General features: G+C 37.7%; 1 protein-coding gene across 3 annotated transcripts in view; it reads right to left on the reverse strand.

Annotated features, from left to right (window-relative positions):
- Positions 1-6,475: 6,475 nt before the first annotated feature.
- Positions 6,476-17,841, reverse strand: part of MRPL22 (mitochondrial ribosomal protein L22) — a 39,339-nt gene continuing 27,973 nt past the window's right edge. For all 3 annotated transcript variants that reach the window (XM_057730176.1, XM_057730192.1, XM_057730185.1), the window contains 4 exons: positions 16,671-16,736; positions 15,778-15,855; positions 14,342-14,411; positions 6,476-6,772 (listed from right to left, as the gene is read on the reverse strand). In XM_057730176.1, coding sequence (XP_057586159.1) covers positions 6,561-6,772; positions 14,342-14,411; positions 15,778-15,855; positions 16,671-16,736 — 426 coding nt within the window. In that variant the 3' untranslated portion in view covers positions 6,476-6,560. The remainder of the gene's footprint in view (positions 6,773-14,341; positions 14,412-15,777; positions 15,856-16,670; positions 16,737-17,841) is intronic.

Raw genomic sequence — 17,841 nt, forward strand, 5'->3', positions numbered from 1 at the left:
TTATTGAGTTATGCCATCCAAGAATATGGTATGCCCTACCATTTATTTAAGTCTTCAAGTCTCCCAGGAAAGTTCTACACTTTTATTTATACGGGTCCTGCGTACTTTTCTTATGTCAAGTTTATTCCGAGGTATTTTCTATCTTAGTCTCTATTTTAATGCCTTTTTAAAATTGTATATTCTGATGATTGTTGATTTAAAGCATAAGCATTGACTTTTGTATACTGATTTTGTACCCAACTGCCTTACTAAACTCTCCTCACTTCTAATAATTTTTCAGTTAGTTTTCTTGGGTTCTGAAGTAGGCAATTATGTGCAAGTAATAATCTGTCTCTTCCTTCCCAAAGATTTTTCTTTTTTGTTTTGTCTTACTGCTTTGACTAAACTTTTGGGAAATATTAAATAACCATGGATAGTGGGCATACTTGACTTGTACCTGACTTTGATGGGAAACTCCAGAGCTTCATCATTAAGTATGAGGATACCTGAGGCAGATACAACAAATTTGCTTACTCAACAGCCATTCAAATTCCCTTCCAGGTTGTACTTAAAAAAGAAGACAAAAGAACAGCCCCTGACATCCGGAAGCTGGCCAGGAACTCAATGCTGTTATTCTCCTTTTGGACATAAACCATCCTACAGAATACCAACTCAGACAAGGTCATTCTGAGAACATGATTAAATGAGATAAAGCAAGTCCACAAAATAATTTTGTCTAGGCACAGACAAAAATAAGGTTGCTGTGCCATCCACAAAATATCAAACATCACCCTCTCTTTGCTAAAATGAGTGACTCAATTCTTTATCAATTATTACACCTACTTCCTCACCCTAGTTTGGCCTGCCTGTATATAAAATTTATTCAGATACTTAATCATAGAATTCCCCCCACCCACACTTTCTGATGGCATCCAATCCAGAGCAAACCCTAGCTTCCTTAGAATCTCCACAAGTCACTCAACCAAAGCCCGAATTCTAATATCCTCTTGCTGAGGGTTCCCCATGGTTCCCCACAGTGTGTGTTCTCTCTTGTGGCAACAATAAGCCCGACTTGTTCAACCGTAATTGTGTTCATGGTGGTCCCTCTAGCTGGAGCACACTGACATGTTTTAAGAAGCTAGAAAACTAGAAAGTACATTTCTATACTCCTTTATAGCTAAGGCTCAGTCTTATGACATTTCTGTCCATCACTGATACTCATGCCCTATTCAGATAAGGAAGGGAACAAAGTGGTTGCAGACTGAGGCATACATATGATAGTCTTGAGTCCACTGAGAAATTCTTTCAGCTATCTAATATCCTTTAATAATTTCCTTTTGCTTAAATTAGTCTAACAGGATGTTGGAATGGGACACTTGCTGCCTTAATGTGGTGTCTTAGACTGAGGCACCACTGCAATAGGTATCAAGATGCCAAAATGATTACAAAAGCACTACTTCTCACCCCCATTTACTACTCAAGTTCATCTTTTGATCAATTCTAATCCAGAACTGTACAAAGAAATAGAATGACCCAGCCCATTCTTACACAGAATTTTTAATTTTTCTGCCCTTGCCTCATACATATTTTTTCATTTGTATTTTTTTTTCACTGAAGTATAGTTGATGTACAATGTTGTGTTAGTTTCTGGTATACAGCAAAGTGATTCAATACACACACACACACTTTTCCATATTCTTTTCCATTATAAGATATTGAATATAGTTCCCTGTGCTATATATGTGTGTATACAATAAGACCCTATTGTTTACCTATTTCATATATAGTTGTTTGTTAATCCCAAACTCCTAATTTATTCCTCCCATACCCCCTTTCCCCTCTGCTAACTCTAAGTTTGTTTTTCACGTCTGCGAGTCTGTTCCTGTTTTGTAAACCATTTGTGTCGTATTTTAGATTCCACATATAAGTGATATCATATGGTATTTGTCTTTCTCTTTCTGACAATTCACTTAGTATAATAATCTCTAGGTCCATTCATATGGCTGCAAATGGCATTATTTCGTTCTTTTTTATGGCTGAGTAGTATTCCACTGTATACATGTACCACATCTTCTTTATCCATTCACCTATCAATGGACATTTAGGTTGCTTCTATGTCTTGGCTATTTGTATCATCTGTATTTCTTTACTGGACCTACAAGATCTGTCAATGATTCTTTCCCCCAAAGAACCAAGAATTAAGAGAGTTTTATTATCAAGTAGATTATGCTTAAACTTTCTTAAAAAGAACAAATTTCTGGTTTTAGGGCACTATGATTTTAAAAAGTGGTCTATATAATTATTATTTGAGAATGCAAGGTCTTCTTTGTAAATCAATTTTACAAATTGTTACAGAAATTTGAAAAGGATAGGTATTCTCCTTAGAGTACAAAGTTTGAAGTATTTATCACAGCTGCTACTATGTAGCAAACTACCTCAAATTTCAGTGGCTTTAAGCAATAAGAATTTACTAATTTCTTCATGAGTCTATAGGTCAGTTTGCAGTGGTTTACCTATTCTCACCTCGGCTCATTCATGCTTCTCTCATTAGTTTTTGTGGCATCTGCAGCTGTGCTGATGTCTGCTGGGCTCTCTCATGTGTTTTGTAGTTGGCTGACTATAAGCTGGGACCCACATCTCTCTTCCACGTGGTCTCTCATCCTTGAGCAGATCAGCCTGGGCTTATTTACATGGAGAAGCAGAGGTCCAAGAAAGAAAGAGGAAGCAAACAGGGCCAAGGTTGAAAACCTGCAAACTGTCACTTCTGCCACATTCTATTACAAAGTCAGCCCAAATTCAAGAGGTCAGAACAGACTCCACCTCGTAATAAGAGGAGCTGCAAAGTCACACTGCAAAGAGCATGGATACAGGAAAAGAGTCAAGAATTGTGGCCAGATACAGAAAATGAACTTAAATCATTTAAATCAGAATTTCTCATGCTGGGGTCCACTATGGAAACTTGGAACTTTTAGATGACCTTCAGAAGGTTTAGAAATGGTTTCACACTGACTGTAGAATGTGTTCCTCCATATGCGCATTAAACAACCCTTTTAGGTTCATTTATGCCTTTTCTTTAAATTCATTGTCTGGTATTAATATTGTCACCCCTTACTTTCCAGAGTGAAATTTTTATGAGTCTCCTTGGGCCATAGTGAAAATATTAATTCATTCAAGTCCCTACTGGACAAACATAAAAAATATTGTACTTGAATGTGTAAGTATGAGTCATTTACCAATATTTTCTCTCTTCAATCCAGCATATTTGTGATTCCATAACGGATATATCCTAAGTTATGTACTAACATAACTCAGAGTAGGCTGGTTTGCTTAAGAATAAAGTCTAGAACCTCTCTCATATAGAGAGCTAACCTTAGACAATTATATCAGAACAGAGGGTTAAGAAGAGGTGCCCATTCCTAGAACTGTTAATAATATCATCTATGTAGTTTTGTCCTGCTTTAGAATTTTTCTGGAAGCTCACCTACTCCAAAACATTTCCTGTTTTAAACCCACACATGTGACTGAGCTCTTCTTAATCAACTAAAATTGTTATTGCAATCTCTGCATTAAAATAAAACACATGGAAAAAATCCAATCATTTTCATCTCATAGAAAAACACATGCATTTTACTTTGCAGTGTTTGCAGTATACTCACTTCACATGTCTTTCCCCTCAGGGTTAGCTGGAGCCTCATAGTTTGTTAACTCTGAGTCAGCTCCAGAGACAGTATATTCCCCATCCGCATCACACAACCCACATCTTACCTGTGGAATGATGAAGTGGTCCTAATGTTTATACAGTTGAAAACAAAATCCAAGTTGGCCTTCTGACAACATAACCCTTTAGTGATCCATATGACATTTGTCATTTTTATCCTTTTCCCTCCCTCACTGTATCTCTTTAAGAAAACAAACTTTCCCAAAAATCCAATGACTGTTTTCCAGGGCACCCTGATGTCTGCTCCCATAGCCCCGTGTCCCTCTGCCCACTCAGCGCAGTGAACACTTGTAATTACTGATTTACTGAATTCCTCTGCCTTTCCCAGCAGAGTGTGAGCTCCAGGAGCAGGGGCTGATTCCTCTTCACTACTTGTATACTCAGCACAAGGCATGTAATGGTTGCCCAGTAAATTATGTTGAGTTGAAGAAAACAAAATCTAACCGTCAAAAAAAAAATCTATCATATGATAGCAGTCGGGGCGATGGTCACCTTTTGGGAAGAGAGGTGCATAGTGACTGGGAGCGGGCATGAAGGGGACTCAGAGTTGCTATTACATTCTATTTCTTCACTTGTTTACCTGGGCACGTTCACCACTTGATCATTTAGTGAGCTAAACTTCTGATGGTGTACCTCCTGAATGTGCTACACACCAGCAAACTCTATCATAATTCTCTGACAAAGAAAGAAGGAAATTACAAGCATTCAGATATTGCCATTAAAGAACAATTAAGACAATAGTTTCTGAACCATGTAAAGTTAATTTTAAGCGGGGACCAAAATGTTCACTTACGTTAGAAAGTGCACTCTCAGCCATGGAAACTAACCAAGATGTACTTAGCAATAGTCACAATGGGAAAGATTCACTGAGACAATGTATATAATATATACAGTGCTTAAAACAGTGCTAGGTACCCAGTACTGCACGTTAGAAATTAGTGCACTTTAGCACACCAGAAGCAGTTCCAAATGAATGCTGAATCTTAGATCACAAGCAAACTTTCTTTACTAGAATCCAAGATCAGTTTTGTCCTTAGTTCTTTCAAAATAGCTTTAACAGGCTGATGAAGTATCATCCTTATTTATGTAATTTATAGTTACAGAGTTCACATCACCACCTGGCGGGTTTTAGTCACACACGAGGAAGTCAAAACTCTGAGGGTAAAACTCATGGAGCATCTGCACTGAAAGAGAGCCCAGAGACACTCTAGTCCTGTGATTCTCTAGCCGCACATCACTGGGACATTCACTACAAGTGCAAACCCCGTGGTCTCCCACACCAGATTCTGACTCACTAAGTCTGAGAGTAGGTAGGGCCCAGGGATTTGGATCTTTTAACAAGTCCTTCAAGTGATTCTGAAGAAGGTGGTCTACAGAAAACACTGAGCCTCTTATCTTCTAAATGAATGAAATGGAGGTCAAGAAGGGAGGAGACCTCTCCAGAGTCTTCTTTCTGGTTAATGAGTATGCCAGGACTAGAATGAAGGTTGCCTTCCACCACTCCAGTGTTATTTCTATGATTCCATGCTATAATAGCTTAGGACCCAGAATGAATCTCCCCTAAACCTCAGTGGCTTATTCCACTGAGCCCTTTGCTTTTTTACCCACACATTCAGTTAATAGCAGGGGCCCAGAAACATACCTGTATATTCATTAGGTATGCAGAACCAGGTACTTAAGAAACCTAGAATTTAAATCATAGCTCCAATATTTACAAACTGTGTGACCCTGAGATAGTTACTTATAAAATATAGCATAGAGCATGTGCAATAATTAGGTCCCAGTAAACAGTAGCTACTATTAATGCCATCTTAAAACATGGCACTAAAGCTACATTCTTCATTCGACTAGAGGGATATTCTCAAAGTGCAAGCTCTTACAACAGAATCACCTGGAAATGCTTGTTTAAAACAGATTTCTAGTGAATCAGAATCTCCAGGGTGAGACCCAGAAGGCTGCATTAATAAGCAAGCACCCCAGATTCTCCCTCCACATACAAACGCTTGAGAAACACTGGAGCAGGGCCATGGACAGAGTGCCTCTTGTCAATGAAAACATCAACGGGAACCAAGCAGTGCTGAACACGCTACCAATGTTTTGCTAACAAGAGGGAAGCGAGTGCCACCTACTGCCTCATTTTAGAATGCAGGGCTGAGACTGGTGCAATTCCTCTCCCCGTAATTGAATTCACTCTGAAAAATGAATCAATAGAAAGCATTGTTGGAAGGAGACAAAAACAGTCATTATTTAAGTAAACTAAAACTTTCTAAGTTAAATGGTTCTTGGAGTTTTAGATTAATATATCTAATAAACTCCTGTAATTTCAAGTTACTGCTAAAACAGTAAAGGAAAATATAATCCCTCACCTACTAGCCTATGCCAACAGTGAAAGGAAAAACTGAACCACAGAATTCCCTAAAATACTGCACTGAAACAATGTGTAGGGATGCTCCCCTCCACCACCTCCTCCCCCAGTCCCAAGAGAAAAGTCAAGTGAAATAATAAGGACAAGTTTTTTTATTCTATAACTTACTACTCAAGTCCAGTATCAAAAATGCCACCCACAGGGCACAAGCTAGAAAGTTAACATTCCCTTCAAACAGCACACAAAAAAGCCTCTGAATTATATAGTCTGCCACTATTTTTAAAGCTGACTTCCCCTTCCTAGTTTCAAATACATAAAATATACCCAGAGGCTCATGAGAGATGGGCAGAGCTTTATAAATATTCATGTAAAACTAGCAGTTGTACTTCGTATTTCAATAATTCAATGACAAATCATAAAAAGCATTTGTCTTTAATTTTTGTTGGTTCTAGGAAATAAATGGTAAAATATATACACTGTGGAGTCTGAATACCCCCATCACAAAGTGTGAATGATGGTCCGGTTGCGAAGCTCCTGGATATACTCTCTGGCGTGGGCGACTGCTGTCTTTGGTGCCTCAGGTGGAGGTGGAGGGCCTTCCACCAATTTCACAAAATAATGGCAAAAAACCTTCTCCATAATTCCAAAGTGACCTCTGCCATGGTATCGAATGCGTTTCAGGTACTGGCCTCGCCCTGAGGTGGACTCAGCTAGACAGGGAAGAAAAAGAGAATTATAGGAAACAACTGTATCCACAAAATTACAGCTTGATCAGAGAGCAATTTCTGCCCCCCTCCAACTGGATTCTAAGACTACATGAGCCTACTGGCTGGGAAGAGCAGGCCTGTCTCAAGACAAGTATTGCCTGAATCCTTCCTTACTAAGGACCAGGCTCTATTCCAGGTGCTGGAGAAATAAGAGTGAACAAGATTAGAAAGGGCCCTGGCTCTGTGCAGTGCACATTCTAGAGAAAGACAGAAAATAAACACAATCATTTTAGTTAGTGACAAGTGCTATGAATAAAACAAAACAGGGATGTGACAGAGATTGAAGGGGTCTTGGGGGCAACTTCAGACTGGGGGGTGTCAAGAGGCATCCTTGAGGAAGAGGCATTTGATCCAAGACCAGAATGAATCATTCATGCAAATATCTAGGGACAAGGTGTGGCAGGAAGAGGGGACAGCAAGTGCAAAGGCCCAATGGTAAGAACATACTTGCTTGGTTTAGGAACAGAACCAGCCGAAGCAAGGCAAAAGATGATACAAACAAGAGGAAGAGATCCATGATGAAGGCAAGATTACACAGAGCCCTGGAGGCTGAGGGAAGACGTTCTGATTTTATTCTAACTGTATGAGAAGCCTCTGGAACCAATGGTTCCCAAATGCTGTTCTCAGGCTATGACATCAAACTAACCTAGGGAACATATTTAAAATGCTGATGCTGAGATCCCATCTCTAGATATTCTAATTTATATTTGGAGTGGGCCTTGGAAACTATATCCTGAGCAAACAACACCCCCCAAGCAATTCTGATTTACAGCCAGGTTTAGGAACTCCTGCATCACATCTGTCTCCTCATCTCCCCTGCCCCATTCTACATGTCAAAGTTTGACCCTGTAAAATCTGAAGAAACCTTTTATTTATTTTCTTTTAAAGCTCTTTATTGGAATATAATTGCTTTACACTCTTGTACCAGTTTTTGAGGTACACCAAAGTGAATCAGCTGTATTTATACATATATTCCCATATCCCCTCCCTCCCACCCTCCCTCTCTTGGCCCTCTAAGTCATCACCCATCATCAAGTCGACCTCCCTATGTTATGTAGCAACTTCTCACTAGCTATCTATTTTACATTTGGTAGTGTATATATGTCTATGCTACTCTCTCACTTCATCCCAGCTTCCCCTTCGCCCACCCCCATCAACCCTGTGTCCTCAAGTCCATTCTCTACATCTGCATCTTTATTCTTGCCCTGTCACTGGGTTCATCAGTACCATTTTTTTAGATTCCATATACATGAGTTAGCATATGGTATTTGTTTTTCTTTCTGGCTTACTTCACTCTGACAGTCTCTAGGTCTATCCACCTCATTACATATAGCTCCATTTCATTCCTTTTTATGGCTGAGTAATATTCCACTGTATATATGTACCACATCTTCTTTATGCATTCGTCTGTTGATGGGCATTTAGGTTGCTTCCATGTCATGGCTATTGTAAACAGTGCTGCAATGAACATTATGGTACATGTTTCTTTTGGGATTATGGTTTTCTCTGGGTATATGCCCAGGAGTGGGATTACTGGGTCATATGGTAGTTCCATTTTTAGTTTTTGAAGGAACCTCCAAACTGTTTTCCATAGTGGCTGTACCAACTTACATTCCCACCAACAGTGCAAGAGGGTTCCCTTTTCTCCACACCCTCTCCAGCATTTACTGTTTCTAGATTTTTTGATGATGGCCATTCTGACCAGTGTGAGGTGATAGCTCATTGTGGCTTTGACTTGCATTTTTCTAATGATTAGTCATGTTGAGCATCTTTTCATGTGTTTGTTAGCCATCTGTATGTCTTCTTTGCAGAAATGTCTATTTAGCTCTTCCGCCCATTTGTGGTGAAGAAATCTTTTAAATAGTACAAGAAGAAATCTGTTCACCTGTTCACCCACAGTAAATCAGAGTAGTAACTACCTTCTACTACCTTCTGAATTTCTCACATTTTTAATTAATAAGCCATTTAAAAAGGCAAAATCTATAGCATACATAGCAAATTAATTCACTTCAATACTCACCATTCTTTTATTCTTCCTGTGATAGAACTTTATATAACAGGGACCATATCAAAGTATGTGCTCCACAACGCTCTAACTACAAATCACACATGAAATGATTTCAGCAGAAGCATCCTAGCTTTGCCAAAGAGAAAGCTAAGGATGAAAGTGATGAAGAAAACTGCCTAGGGTCTCAGCGAAATAAGGAGAGAGCTACTGCCCTTTTATCAACTTCATCTACTGGGCACTAAAGAGATGAATTTAAGAATTTCCCAGACTTCCCTGGTGGCAGAGTGGTAAGAATCCGCCTGCCAATGCAGGGGACATGGGTTTGTTTCTTGGGCCGGGGAAATCTCACATGCCACAGAGCAACTAAGCCCGTGTGCCTAGAGCCCATGCTCCACAAAGTTCTCGTTACAAGAAAAAAAAACCTGTAACTATGCATGGTGACAGATGTTAACTACACTTGTTGTGGTGATCATTTTGCAACATCAAATCATTCACTGGACACCTGAAACTAATATAATGTTATATGTCAATTATACCTCAGTAAATTTTTTTCTTAATTTTTCCAAAGAAAAAAAAGCATTGGACAAATCACTTTATATTGGGTTGGTCAAAAATGTTTTCCATAACACCTTACAGAAAAACCAGAACGAATATTTTGGCCAACTTAATAATAAAGTACTATCAGGTGCCCTGAATCCACTTCTCAGAAGGAATCCCTTCAAACAAAAACAGCAACACTGGGAAGAGTGTAGAACCTTCTAAAAAGATTTTTACAAACATGATGGCTAATTTTATCAATTTTATAAACAGCTACTCTACCCAATTTGAGCACCAATTTCCCAAAACTCTGAGAATAAGGAACACTACTCCAGTGAAAAAAGTAACAAAACAGCTAACTGTGCAGCCCTGTATAATCTATCAAAACACAATGATCAATCTTATCAGGGTCTATGTTAACTACTGTTTTCCTTTCATCTCTCCCAAAACACGTAAGAGCAGACACTCAACACCTGCTAAATGCCAGTTATGGTTTCCTCCTTAAGCCATAAAATATCATCTGTCTACCTTTATGCATATAATGCCATCACGTTATGTCAAAACAAAAACATTAATTATTCTGAAATACCAGGATTCTTTAACACTCTGGAATGGGAATACACAACACAGCCATGCTGAGATATGAATAAAATCAGGGCTTAGAGCATAAATTCCCCAAAAAAATTTTTTTCGCCACACCGCACAGCATGTGGGATCTTAGTTTCTAACCAGGGATCAAACCCGCGCCCCCTGCATTGAAAGCTCAGTCTTAACCACTGGATTGCCAGGGAAGTCCCAAATTGGTTTACGGTCTCCCCTCTTCCATAATTCTGTATGTTAAGGGTTTCAAATTGCTTTAGTACAGAACCACTTCAATTTAAATAAAACTATATTTAGACGCCCACTTTCATGTGAATCTGTTCCAAATGAAACATGTTGCCATTCACTCACCTAACAAACAAAAATTCCGAGTTCCTGCTGCTGTGAGGCTCCATCCTGGACTCTAAGGATACAGACAGCAGTGATCAAGATATCAAGGAGCCTTTCTGTTTGTCCCAGGCCCCACCCATGGAAGCCCCAGAGTATAATTTCAAAACCAATACTTAGAGTTAACAGTCTTAAAACACTGCCTTAATAACATAAATCTCTTACCCAAAAACTTCCTATGGTTCCTCTTCAATACAGTTTTAACCGAATGCCACAGCCTGCCATGCTCAGCCCTCTGGAATCTAGACCAACCCACCTTTTCAATTTCATGTCTTCAAGTAGATGGTCAAGACTCTACTTCCTCTGCACTGTTCTACTCACTGCACCACACACTTACTGCTCATCCCAACCTATGTGCCTTTGCTTAAGTGGTTACCTCACTTTGAAAATTTTTCCTCTTGGACACTCTTTCAGATCCCTGAAAGCTTATCTTTAAAAGCCAAAATTTTCTAGAAAATCTCCATGACTATTTTAACCTATACTGACCTCTTCTTTACTCCAACAATACCATTTATCTGTGTTACTCTTTTTGGTCCCAAACCATATGCTATTTGTGTAAATGTTCATGTTTCACCTGTGAAAGTTACTTTCTCAACAAAACTTACACTCCTCTTGTATTTCCCCCAACGTTCATCCCCCTTAAAGAACAGAAATGACTTTGAAATATATCTTCTGCTAATTAATATCATTTTTTCAATACAGATATCTCTGGTAAATTTGCTCAAATTCTAAATTAAATTTCAAAGTTTTCCAAGTACATACAATACTAATAGTGTACATGGTTTTCTTCCAACTCAGGAGAACAATTTATGTATTCTTCTAAAGGACTCCTATAGTCAAAGAACAAAACTACACGTGCTAAATGCTTTAAATTGCTATAAAAGACATACCATCACCTAACTGTGTGGGTAGTATACCCACTGAAGGTACTCAAATATTTTTTGAATGAAAGAAAAAAACATTAAGACATCTCAAAAGTGGAAAGAACCTTCTTTTTTTTTTTAAATAAATTTATTTATTTATTTTATTGGCTGTGTTGGGTCTTTGTTGCCTTTCTCTAGTTGCAGCGAGTGGGGGCTACTCTTCATTGTAGTGTGTGGGCTTCTCATTGCGGTGGCCTCTCGTTGCAGAGCACGGGCTCTAGGAGCGTGGGCTTCAGTAGTTGCGGCACATGGGCTCAATAGTTGTGGCTCACGGGCTCAACAGTTGTGGCTCATGGGCTCTAGAGCGCAGGCTCAATAGTTGTGGCGCACAGGCTTAGTTGCTCAGCGGCATGTGGTATCTTCCTAGGGCAGGGATCGAACCCGTGTCCCCTGCACTGGCAGGCGGATTATTACCCACTGCACCACCAAGGAAGTCCATACAACCTTCTAGACATAATGCTCAAGATAATGCTCTTCTATATATACTGTCCAGCAGGTACCATGCATTTAAAATATTATCAAATATCTCCTATTACTTGTATTTAGGTAGATGCATATCTTGACATTTTAACTTTAGAAACCCTCCCCCTTCCTCCTTCATCATTCTTAGCCCAGAAGACTGATTTACAAAGTCAGTCATTCACTTTCCCTGAAGTGAACCACTTCAGATGCCATGAATCACAAAGCAGTGACATTTTATTAGTCCATGTCCACTTGTTAAGGTTTGTTCACAGTGTCATTAGTCATCATTGTAAGTTTGAAAAGGAAATGAACTTTCAAAGTCTGTGGTCATGCAACACCAGGTATAAGCTTTAGACTGATGACAAGCATTTGAGGGAAATACCACAATAATGAGAACATATGCTACCAAAAAAGCACATCCCTTTAAGTGCCTGTACTGACTTATTTCAGGGGACTGAAAGAGCTATTGCTGAGATGAAATGGTAGCCAGTAAGTAACTAGTCTTTTAAAGCTCTATAAGAAGTCTATGGAATGAAATGTCTAGGCCTTTTCAAAGACTATAAGAAGATACATTTGTTTCCCACATTTTATAGGTAAGAATCAATGGAACTTACCCAGGCCTCTCCCCTGGGGTTTCAGATCCAGTAAGTCTGTGGTAGGGCCTGGGAATCTGTATTTTTGATAAGACCCTCAGACAATTCTTATCAGGAAAGTGTAGCAAATACAGGGATAAAATGCCTGATGTGTCGTGGTCAGATACTTCATCTTCCTGGGGGTACTCATCTCTTTTTCCTTCATAATGGAATTAGGCAACAAAATACTTAGCAAATGAGTTTTAAAATCCAAGCTTATAAGCCTTACTTAAGAGATTTTGACCCAGAACTAGATGAAAAGAAGGTGCAGGAGGGGCAGAGGTTTTTCAGCAGAAATGTGCATAAAGAGACCAATGCATTAAAGGACCATTCATGTAGGACTAGTTAAGTTGATTTTTGCTTAAAGGCAACACTGGATTTTCCTCCCTCGTTTGGGAAGGAAGGATTAAGCTCCTCACCCTCTCTCTGTAGTACTATATCTACTGAAATGGATTTAACACAAATTCCATTTCACTTGCATCTGATTTCCATTATGAAATGTTGCCTAACAGCTAAAAAGCCAATACTCCTATGAAATTGAATAAAATTAATTAAATTTGATTTGATATTCAGTCATGGAGCAGGAAAGGTCACCAAGAGGTTCTAAGCAAACGGTCTGACTCTTCACTTCACCTCTTCCAATGATTCTGGGTCCTCCCAGCATTATTTACTCAAGCTGGCCCCAGAAGGAAATGCTTATGATTAACTACTGTGGCCTGTATCTTCTGAGCTGCCATTTTGATTCCCCTCTGCATCTATGCATGTATCAGAATATAATCAGTTATATAAGATTCAGCTTTAAAATAAGATATTTCAGTTGAAAATCAACTCATTTGAATTTCAGAAAAAAGGTGTGGTTGCCAGCATCAACTACAGGTGAGATGAGGTAAGATATTAACCAGAATAAACATCTCTAGTAGGGCAGAGGTTATGTGACAAAGTACAATTTAGATGTATTTTTTTTTTAGTTCTAATTTTTGAAAAACTGTAAGGCACAGCTAACTTCCCCCATAATGATTCAGCCTTTTCCCCTCCATTTGGAGAGTAGCAGTTCCCACATCTTGAGTTTAAAATATCTTAGGTAAAACAGTCCTTCTTATATGCAGGTTTGACAGATTGAGAAAACTTTGCTTTGACATCAACATCTGTTTGATTACAAAACTGCTGAGGTTAGGAGTAATTGCTGTAGTAACTCCAACCACTGCTCTACTTTCCCGTGGTGTTGGGAGGGCGGGGGGAGAGCTTTGTAATAAACATTGATCTCTTTCTAGAAAAAGAGCAATGTGAAGGTACGCTACTAAAAAATCCCTTACGTTTGTTACAGTGTACCATGCTTCCCAAAACATTTTCGCTTACATTAATTTAATATGATGTGGAACAAACATACAAAACCGAGATGATGCTTCAGGATGTAATAACAAAGGGAACCCAACACATCTGGGTCATCTGAGCCTTCAAAGACCCCTTGGCTTTTATAATTCAACAGATGTTCCATCCTGGTAATTGGAAGGCTAACTTGGAGGATACCTTTATGGATTAGGCACCTGGTGTGGCACATTATAAATAAAGTTTTTTTTAAAGCCACCTGTGATCCTTTATATATCTCCTTTGGGTTGGCAAAGAATTCATTTTTAAAAACATCAGTTACATTCTTCCATAGTTTTATTATAATTAAAAGACCACTCTATGTATCATCTTGATATCCATTATTTAATAACTATCAGCAACAGGTTTCATGATCTCAGTCTCATTACAGAGCAGGTAACAATAAAGCAGTAAAGTTAGGACCATTTACAACAGACTAACATTAGCATACTGAAGGCTGAAGAATAAGCTCTTACCAGCAATTTTCACTGGCAAACACAGTCCGAAGTATTTAGATATCAAAGGCTGTTATTAGATAAAGAACTTGGCATCACTATTGGAAGACATTTTCCAAAGCTAAGAATACTAAAGATCTTACCTATATATAAATTGGATCTGAATTCCACATTGTGGTCTCTCACTGCCATATCTTGTGCTTCTAAGAGAATCTTAAACAAGGAAAAGAAAGGCATTCATATGGCTGACCATGCTAAAACAGAATTAAATTTCTCATTTCTTATTGTTATCTCTATATGACTGCTAATCACACGCCTTCCTATTATAGTCAATTTTAAGAAGAGAATATCAAATGATAACAGTACTAAGGAGAAGGGATACAGTGAGCTTTCCTCCCTCATACAAGAATTGCAAATGCAAAGAACACAGTCCATCCTGCTAAGTTTTAAATGGAATGTGTAAGCTGTAAAGGAGGAGATAACAGCACTGCAGCAGTACCCTTGGTAATGAGCATTATGTCTTTGAGTCATAGACTTGTCAAAAGTTTAAGAAGCTCAAGAGCTAAATCTTATTGAAAATTCTTAAAAACATTGGATGCAAAATAACCATTAACAAATGTCAGACAAGAAGAGAAAGTCATACTTGAAAATTTCTTCTAAGAATTATTAAATTTATACTCCATAGATATTTTGAATTAACTTCCTCCAGAACACATTTTTTTAAATAGGACAATTGTTGTCAGAAATAACAGAAATAAGATCTTTCCCTCCTTTAAAGATGAAGAATGTAGTACAAAGCTGGGGACATAACAGATACTTAGCAACCGCATTCTGAATGGAAATGCAGACATGACAATAGAGCCTCTGAGAAGTCTGAATCCAACAATCTCAACTATTCAGCTACTAAACTAAAAGATCTGACTTTATGTGAAAATTAATTCAAGTACAGAAATAATGTTGATATCCCCAGATGTCCTCAATTCAGCTTTTCGAAACAAAAAACACTCCTGCCTACAATGAGCCAGCACAAATACCAATAGCACATTTGCACCTAGTGAATCAGCTACATTTAGAGCTAGAAGGGTCTTTAGACATCATCCAGTCCAACCCCACCTAGTTTACAAATGAGAAAAACTGAACCAGACAAGTATAAGTGTCTTGCCCATAGTCACGACAGAAACTGTCAGAGAAAAGACTCCAAGTCCCTTGAGTCCCAGTCCAGTGTGCTTTCCACTCAACTAGTTATAAAATCCCAAGCTCTCAGTTGTGAAATTGACAAAAAAAAAAAAAAATCCTCTAAAAAATTTATCAAGCCCCCAATCATTAAAAATAAAATGTATCACTTCACAGACAGACCATAAAATATAAATCACTATCTGATGCAAATAAAAGCATCTTAGGAAAAAAAAAAGCTTAAAGCATAGAATATGCCTAAGGTATAAGGACATTAATATAACTGAGTACCCTAAATCTGTATTAGATAAACTATGCATTTACACCAGGGAATTTAGGATTTAGGCAAAGCTTACTAACACCTGCAAGCCAACTATTCACTCCCTCCCCACCAATCTTAGTTTACCTCTTTAATTATCTGGGCCCCTTTTTTGTCACTGAATTCCAATTGAGCCAGAGCTTGGTCAATGGACATTCCTCGTATCTAGAATTAAAGGATAACAGACAAGAAAAAATAAACAAATTAGTTCACAAAATCAGCATTCTCTTTTCAGTGAAAAGCAAAAGCCTTACATAATCCAAATAACTTCTAAAAATAGCTAACTAGTTACATGTTAATTACATCTCAATAAAAGTAGGGGAAAGCTTTTTTCATTAAAAATAAAAATAGCTAACTAAATGCAGGCAAAAGAGAAGAAGAGTTTGAGACAGGAAGCCACCACCCTCTTTACATCACAATCAAACTTAAAAATTTTAACCACTAAACCTGATTATAAATGGTTTCAATAATAATAAAAGAAAGCAGACATGACGGACAAAGATTACAGGTTGGTGAGGATCACAGTAGGAATTAAAGGCATTTCCTCTCCTATAGAAGAAAAGTATTAGATGTGTATTTGCTGCTTTTGTCTTCTCTCATATACAAATTTCATTTTCCAGGTAAAAAGCTTAAAAGGCAACAGTTTTGAAATAGGTTGAATCAACTTTTACAGATATGTAAGTTTGCTTCCTGGATTCTCAAACTGTAGCCAGGTTCTCGATAACTTTGTTCTAAATATCTACGTATCCAACATGATTCAGTTTCTCAGGAGGTAAAAACTAAACAAAACCACTAATCTCTGAGTTATCATTTTTGGATTACCTACCAAATGTCTGAAAATGTAATTACATTCCTCACGTTCTGGAGAAACAGCAAGTTTTTTGTTTTGTTTTTTTTTTTTTTTGCTTTTTTCAAATCCTGGGGTAAAATTTGTAGCTTCTTTCCCTAAGTGTTATATGGTAATAGTCATTTCAGCTTACCAATTTTGCCAAATACCACATCTTGTCTTTGCTGTACTTTATTTGTCTTCGACAATGGTAGATTTCCTTACAAACAGGGGAAAAAAATTTAGCAAGTTTATCGAAATGACAGTAACATGCTATTAACAAACTTTTTACTTTCTATGCCTAATGAAAATGCTGCCATAGGAAATAAAAACATTATTAAGAATTTGGAGACCCTTTTTCCCTATACAAAGTTATATTTTTCCAAAGTCTCACTATGCTATAAAGATTACTAAGGGAAAAAGAAACTGTAAAATGGCTAGTTTGCAACAATATTTGCAACACTTCTATACAGAGGAATAGTAAAAGACTTAAATGAAAGTATTTTGAAAACATTTAGCTGACTAAAAGAACAAAAGAAAAAGTACAAAAAGAAAAAAATTTGTTAGTGAGGAGAACACTGGCAAAATGGATAAAATAACTATTTTCATAAGAAAACCAACACTGTAAAATATTCAGTCAAGAGCATAGGTTCTAGAATCAGACTACCTGGGTTTGAATCCCAGCTCTACCATCTACCAGCTACAGAACCCAAGCTACTTAACTTCTCTTTGCTTAAGTTTCTTCTTTAAAATGAAGATAATAGTACCTAACATAAAAATATAATAAGGATTAAATGAAGTAACATATAAAGTAAGTACAGTGCCTAGTACATGGTAAGATCTTAGTAATTGTTAGCTTTTATTATCTTCTATTTATAATGGTAGGTATATCCTCTGAATTTTTAAATCAATCATCCATTAAACAATTTATAGTTCACAAAGCACTTTTCAAGCCCATTATTTCATATGATCTAACTCTATAAGTTGGGAGAAAAAAACATTTTATAAACCTTTTACAAAATGAAACTCAGAGAAATCAAGTGACTTGTCCAAGATCAAAAAGCCTGTCAGAGACAAAGATGGTGTCACCCAGAAAAGTACATGAAGGGCCTAATGAACACAACGTCTGGCAAGTGCATCTTTAAAGTTTCCCTCACAACTCTAAAACCCACATTCTTTCTACTACTACACCATAATGACACTTACAAAAAATGAGAAAACATGTTTTCAAGGCAAATAATAGCAGAGACTCCTGCTAGAAGTTTACAAATGCCTTAGAAACAACAGTTTTCACAAGTGGCCATCTTTTTTAAAATGCAGAATTT

Source organism: Hippopotamus amphibius, chromosome 1 (genome assembly GCF_030028045.1).
Source record: "Hippopotamus amphibius kiboko isolate mHipAmp2 chromosome 1, mHipAmp2.hap2, whole genome shotgun sequence".
Taxonomy (NCBI): Eukaryota; Metazoa; Chordata; class Mammalia; order Artiodactyla; family Hippopotamidae; genus Hippopotamus; species Hippopotamus amphibius.